Here is a 6,664-nt window from a genome sequence, read left to right on the forward strand (position 1 = left end):
AAAGGGGGTTCTGGGAGGGAGGGGGCAATACCTGGCTTAGACCCAAGGACCCCGGGGAGCCCAGGGGTGTTGGGTTGGCCTTGTGATTATGTAGTTTAGTACTTAAATTTTCAGATGGGAAAAGGATGTAACAGAAGATGACAAAAGACAGAGCTGGTCTTGGGAGCCTGGAGCCTGGAGGTCAGGTTCACTGCCTTGCTCTGTGGTCAGACCAGAGCCTCGGAAATGCCAGTCTCTTCTGGAACATTCTGAGTTCTTGGTGCTTATGACCTTCTTGAAGGCAAACCTGTGAAACCTCCGTGATGTCAAGATTTCCCACGATGAGCCGAGGACAGCGCAGAGGAACCCAGGGAACATCTATGTCAGGCGACAGGGCCGGGTACCCTGGACATCAGTCTTTTGTCTCTTTTAGAAAGAAACTACAGGAGGACATGGAAAACTGATGGAACACATCACTCGGTGCCGCAGTGTAGATGACTTGGAGAGCCTGGTTGTGGAAGGGCTGCCTCAGAACGAATAAAGTGAGGGTGGAGGAACGCTGGGTAGCGTGGGAAGCCTGGACTCCGTCCTGCAGACGCGGAGCTGCGATCTACTAGTCAGATGACTCCTTGGGCATATATGCCACGTTGTCATAGGCAGGAGGTGGAGAGATGGCTGGGCTGGGGATGGTGAAGTCCGTGCCGAAAGCGTTGGGTAGGAAAATCACAGACTACAAAGAAACAGAAAACCCCAATTCTGGGTGGTTCTGCGGTCTTCGATAAGCGTTGCAACAGTGCCACCCGCTGGGCACTCTGAGAACAGCGCCTTAGTACTGAATGCTCACACACAAAAAGCATCGCTTAATTAACATTTCAGAAAACATTTTATAGAGTCAGTTATGATCCAGGGCTTGGACACACCGCAGGGAGAAAAGTAGACAAACCTCATTCCTCTAGGGGCTAGTGAGCTGATGATTCCTCTCTGGACAGCCCCTCTGAGTTCGGGCCTCTATAGCTCTTGCCCGAACCACAGCGCTGGTCCCTGGCTGCTTCCACACCGATAGCCCTTCACCGTGCCCCTTGAATCCAGCTCATTCCCCCTGCTCCAACCTTAAAAGGCGTCCACTAGAACCTGGCTGCATTTTTCTGCCCAAAGAAGCCTTTGTGCTATCAGTACCCCCTTTCCCACCTTCTTTTTATCTCCCTCCGCCCCTCCCTCCTTTTCTTTTCCTCCGGAAAAATGAGTTTAACTTCCACAGAGTCATGCTGTCTTTTCTGCTGTGCCCACCTGTTCACACTCTGTGGACCGTCTGTGCAAGGTGCGACCCTCACCCGCCCTAACCCTGTCGTCCAATTCCGAGGGATCTCAGTTCTGCCGCTAGTGCTGGCGCCCTCCTGTGGCCACGGGGTGAATAGTCCCATTTCACGACCTGGGGCCCTAGCGTCTCATGGGAAGCTCATCACAGCTTAGCCCCAAAGGGGAAGTGGGAGGGGGCTGGAGGTGCAGCCTCTTCCTAGACTACAGGCATTCCTCAGGGCCCTGGACATGGTGTGAGAGTACTCACTGCGTTAGTTTGGGCACGGGTGGCTTGGCACCCAAAGTGGGTGGCGATGACTGCGATGAAGAACTCCAGGATGGTGAAGATGGTCAACACAGCAAGGTAGCCCCTGCCCACATCCTGGGGACCCAAACCCACAGTCAAGTCAAACCGAGAGTTTAAAAGTAAAGGTACCCCCCCTGGACCAAAAATAACGCCCAGGCAAGAGGCAGAGGTAGCCCTGGGTCCAGGCTTCCTGACTCCAGCCCTGCCCGCTCCTTCCTTTCTCCCAGGACTCATCTTCCTTCTCCCCACACCCGATCTTGGGGTAGGGCTATGGTGTCAGTACACTCAAGAGGCCTATCGGAGCAGCAGGCTCTGCAAATGCCCAGGGTTGCGGACAACTGGGTCTTCCCTAGTTCTGGCTGCAGCCCTTATCTTTCCGGGTTTAGTACCCTCAGGGACATCTGCCAACACACCCAGTTAGTGACCCCGAAGTCCATGAGAAGAATGGCTGTCCCAGCGAAGGCCGCCATGGCGCTGAGGATGTTGGTTCCCAGACTGCTCCTCACCTGTGGGAGGAAGAGGGGCACCAAGAAGAGACAAAGAGAAGAAAGGACAGGAGCTCCAGCTCACTGCCCAGCCTCCTGCACCCTCCCTTTCATGGCCCGGGGTTGGGGTCACGAGCCCTGCATGGCTGGATTTTTCTCTCTCACTCTTCTTTTTCTTCTCCATCCCTGGGACTCCAGGAAGAGGCCCTCATGCCTCCCTTTGCTTCTTCCATGCTCTTGGGAGCTGCTGGGGAGGAGGCCTGGCCCTCTTCAAGGCTTTCCTGGGCCAGGCTAGCAGCAGATGCCTGTCCTATGCCCCTCCCCCCCAAAGCTGTACTTCACTTCCCCCAGGTCCAGGCCCACACTCTGAGATATCTTGGAGGCTGTTCTGGGGGGACCCTTCCTGCATCGGCTCCCTCTGAATGTCTGTGAGGATTTCATCTGTAGACCTTGGGTGGCGTTCTGCAAGTGTCCCATCTCTTCCTTCTGTATTTGGATGTCTGAATTCCTTCCATGGACACTTAGAAAACCCCCAAGAAAGGCTTGTTGAATGGACCAAATGAGTGGGCAGACGGAGGTGAGGGTCTTGAGGTGAGTGGCCCCATCCCCACCCTGATTCTCTGTCTCCAGTCAGACTTACCAGGCAACTGGTGTGGTTTTTCTCAGCTGCTACCGAGAGGGACCCAGAGATGATGAACTGTGTGGGGAAGAGAGAGGGCCCAGTGAGGTTTTGGCTGGGACACTGAGCAGGGCAAATCATGCCTAAATTCTGTCAAGAAGATTCAGGTGTAGGCAGAGAACCATAGGCTTTCTTGTCTGCATCCTGACCAGGCATCTTGGGTATATTTTCTAAGGATGTCTTAGTGGTTCTGTAAAAGGCCTTTGCCTCTGGCATGGTGGCATATGCCTTTAATCCCAGCACATGGGAAGCAGAGGCAAGCAAATCTTTGTGAGTTTGAGGCCTGCCTGGTCTACATAATGAGTTCTAGGACAGCAAGGGCTACAAATAGAGATTCTGTCTCAAACAAACAAACAACAAAAGAGGCCTCTGTTTTGAGACATAAAGTCATAGTTCACAAGGTATGTTGACGTGGGAGTCCCCTCTGTATGCTGTGAATACGTTTTACTACCATTGGTTAATAAAGAAACTGCTTTGGCCTATGGCAGGGCAGAATATAGCTAGGCAGGAAATCCAAACAGATATAGAGAAAAAGAAGGTGGAGTCAGAGAGATGCCTACAGCTGTTGGGGAACAAGCAAGATGTGAGGTAACAAGCCACTAGCCTTGTGGTAAAATATAGACCAATAGAAATGGGTTAAGTCATAAGAGCTAGTTAATAATAAGCCTGAGCTAATAGGCCAAACAGTTTGTAATTAAAATAAAGCCTCAGAGTGGTTGTTAGGGAACTGGTGGGTGGGAGAGAAACTCTATTACAATATGTATTTTCATTGACATCATATTACTAACATCTCATAGGGTATGCACCTTCAAATAGTTAGTCAAATATTTATCGGGTAGCAGTTGGGTGTCAAAAACATAACAGAGGAGCTGGATAAAATGGAAAAGATCTTCCTCTCATGGAGCTAATATTCATTTAGGCAGTAGCCCCACACACGAGGCCATGTGTGTACATGCATGCATTCGTACGTGTGTGCATGTGTGCATTCATGCATGTGCATGTGTGTGTGTGCTCACACCTGTCGTCCAAGGTCAGGGTGTCATTCCTCCTCAGGAGCTGCCTGCTTTGTCTCTTGAGAGAGGCTCTCTTACCTGGACTTGGTGGAGCTGACCAGGGAGGCCCAGGGAGGGCTGCCTGATTCCATCTCTCCAGCACTGGGATTGTAAGGCCAGGCTGGCTTTTGACAAGGGTGGTGGAGACACGAGCCAAGCCGTCATTCAAGCCAGGCAAATGCTTTACATACTGAACGATCACTCTCCCCAGCCCTGCGAAGCTCTAAGATAAAGACTGGATACTGAGCTGCGCATGCCCTGACCAGCCTGGTGATCCTGTTGTCTCCAGAGCCGGACAAGCAGGTCCTTGCTTACTTCTCCCCTCCTACCGTATGCATGTGACACATTTTGTGACAGTTTGGAGCAGGATCGGGAGCTCAGAAAAGAATGCAGAAAGCTACCTTTGTTTCCTCCTGAGGCAGGGCCTCCTTAGACGCCTGCTTGCCAACATTTCTCTTCAACTTGAGCCCACAACTTGAGCGGGGACTTAAGGTTTGTTCCCAGCCGTTTAGCTCTAGCTGTGGAGTTTCAACAATGCTGGCCTCTCTGAGTTTTGCTTTTAGGGGCTTCTGAACTCTTGCCGAGATAGCCTGGGATACTCAGAAGGGACTGCACTATCATACACAGTGGGGCTTCAGTGTAGACCCCATTAAGTGGACCCCAAAGCCTGTGCTTCCTGGACACAGCAGGAGGCTCCCTGGCACCAGAGCACTGGCGCTTTCGGTAGAGCCATGCACAACAATGCCACCTTGCAAACTTCTCTTCAGCACTTAGGAGCAGACAAGGAAGCCTGGTTTGGTTCTCCACTGGGATATGGCCAGTGGAATGGACGCAGCACAGAGAGACTCCCTGGAGATCAGCCCAGGCAAGGCTGGAACCCACAGAGGGAACAGAGTGGCTGCTGCAAGCATGGTGGAGTTGCGGAGTTAGGGTGCAGGAAGCCCAGGTGTAGATTGGGGCAGGAAGAGGTAGAGCTGGGCCGGAACACGCCCCAGCATAGAATGGCAACTCGGGCACTCACGCAAGCTCCTCCCCAGAAAGGGACGCCACCTTCGATGAAAAGCATCCCCAGGTGCCCTCGGCGGACCATGAGCAGGACGCTGCCAAAGCCAAGGTGGATGAGGCCAATCAGGATCTGCACCGTCTGTGGAAGGCATCGAGGGCTCAGACTACTGACCTCCGGCCATGAGCTCCACAGCGCCCCCTGCCGAGGAGAGCGACCGATTCCCGCAGATCTGGCTTCCCACAGCTGCAGGGGGGGTCATTTCCATTCCCATAGGCTGAGGTCAGAGCATTAAATCAAGATAGAACCAGCTTTCCTCAGCCCACTAGGAGCTCCAGACTCGTGTGTAATTTGTGAGTCGGGCTGTAGTTGTCAAGGACAGCTCTGAGTTGCTTGTCTGATTCTCTTAGCTCTGGTTCCTTGACTCTTGGCACTCGGGTAACCAGATGCCTAGCTTGCCTTCTCCCTGTGTGTAGTTTTTTCCTAGTCCATCCTGGCGGTGGGAGTCACAGCTATTTCACCGGCGGCAATCTCCACTTCATTTTCTCTGTCTCCCTCCCTGCCACCCCACCTTCCTCACCCCCTCTCTTTCTTCTATTAACCAGTGACCCATGGAAACATTCCCAGTGGTGGGATGGTTTTCCTAAGGGTGGGGACTCTCTGGGGAGTGTGGCCTTATGGAGAATTCTGCTGTATTGCTTTTCAAACATTTTTGGAGATTAGACCTGAGCAGAGAGAGATAGGGAAGAGTCCAACCTATGCCCAGGCCTGGCACCGCTTCCAGCTCGGGGTGTCCCACAGGGCCTCCAGTGGTAAGCAAGGGTTCGATGTCACCCAAGGCAGTAAGTAGTCTATAACGGCATCTCTGTGAGCAGTGACAGTCACAGTCTTGGAGTCTTGGGGACTGTATTCACTTTCAAACGTGAGTGCCAAGAATTGGGATATTTATGGACACAAACTTCTGTATTCTGTTGCTTTCTCTCCTCCATTGCCTACCCTCCATCTCTCCAGCTTCCCTGGGCAGAGTGGTGTGTGTATTTGTGTGTGTGTGTATGTGTGTGTGTCCCACTGCCAACAACAGCATCTTTCTCTGCCACTGGAATAACTCCAGTGAGATGCCAGCTGCCACTCTCTGCAAGCTTGTCGCACAGCACAGCACAGCACTGCACAGCAATGCACTGCACAGCAATGCACAGCACTTCACCGCAATGCACAGCACAGCACTGCACAGCACTGCACAGCACTGCACTGCACAGTACAGCAATGCACAGCACAGCACTGCAAGCACAGCACTGCACAGCACTGCAAACACTGCATTGCACAGCACAGCAGTGCACAGCAGTGCACAGCACAGCACTGCACAGCACAGCAATGCACAGCACAGCACTGCACTGCACAGCACAGCACAGCACAGCACTGTACAGCACTGTGTTGGCTGTTTTCAGATCTGTCCTCTTTTAACCCTGACACAGTGATGTGAGCACCATCTTAATTTTGGAGCCCAGGAGACTGAACTCATAGACAGTCACTAACCCACAGATGTGGAGGAGTGGACCGGCTAACTCCAAAGTGTGCTGCCTAGTTTTATTCACCTTGACACAAACTAGAGTAATGAAGGGGTCTTCAATTGAGAAAATGCCTCTTTGAGATCAGGCTGCAGGTAGCAGGACATTTTTTTAATTAGTGATCCATGGGGGGAAGGCTCAGCCCATGGTGGATAGTGCCATCCTTGGCCTGGTGGTTCTGGGTTCTTTAAGAAAGCAGGCTGAGCAAGTTATGAGGGCCAAGCCAGTAAGCAGCTCCCCTCCATGGCCTCTGCATCAGCTCCTGCTTCCAGATTCCTGCCCTGTTTGAGTTCCTGTC

The 6,664-nt window shown here is 52.4% G+C and overlaps 1 protein-coding gene across 1 annotated transcript in view; it reads right to left on the reverse strand.

Annotated features, from left to right (window-relative positions):
* Positions 1-592: 592 nt before the first annotated feature.
* Ms4a15 (membrane spanning 4-domains A15) overlaps positions 593-6,664 on the reverse strand; it is an 8,021-nt gene continuing 1,949 nt past the window's right edge. Inside the window, exons 2-6 of the mRNA XM_026777298.1 lie at positions 4,820-4,942; positions 2,708-2,764; positions 1,996-2,088; positions 1,544-1,657; positions 593-709 (exon numbers count right to left, since the gene is read on the reverse strand). Of these exons, the coding sequence (XP_026633099.1) occupies positions 593-709; positions 1,544-1,657; positions 1,996-2,088; positions 2,708-2,764; positions 4,820-4,942 (504 nt within the window). The remainder of the gene's footprint in view (positions 710-1,543; positions 1,658-1,995; positions 2,089-2,707; positions 2,765-4,819; positions 4,943-6,664) is intronic.

This window comes from Microtus ochrogaster, unplaced genomic scaffold (genome assembly GCF_000317375.1).
Source record: "Microtus ochrogaster isolate Prairie Vole_2 unplaced genomic scaffold, MicOch1.0 UNK56, whole genome shotgun sequence".
Taxonomy (NCBI): Eukaryota; Metazoa; Chordata; class Mammalia; order Rodentia; family Cricetidae; genus Microtus; species Microtus ochrogaster.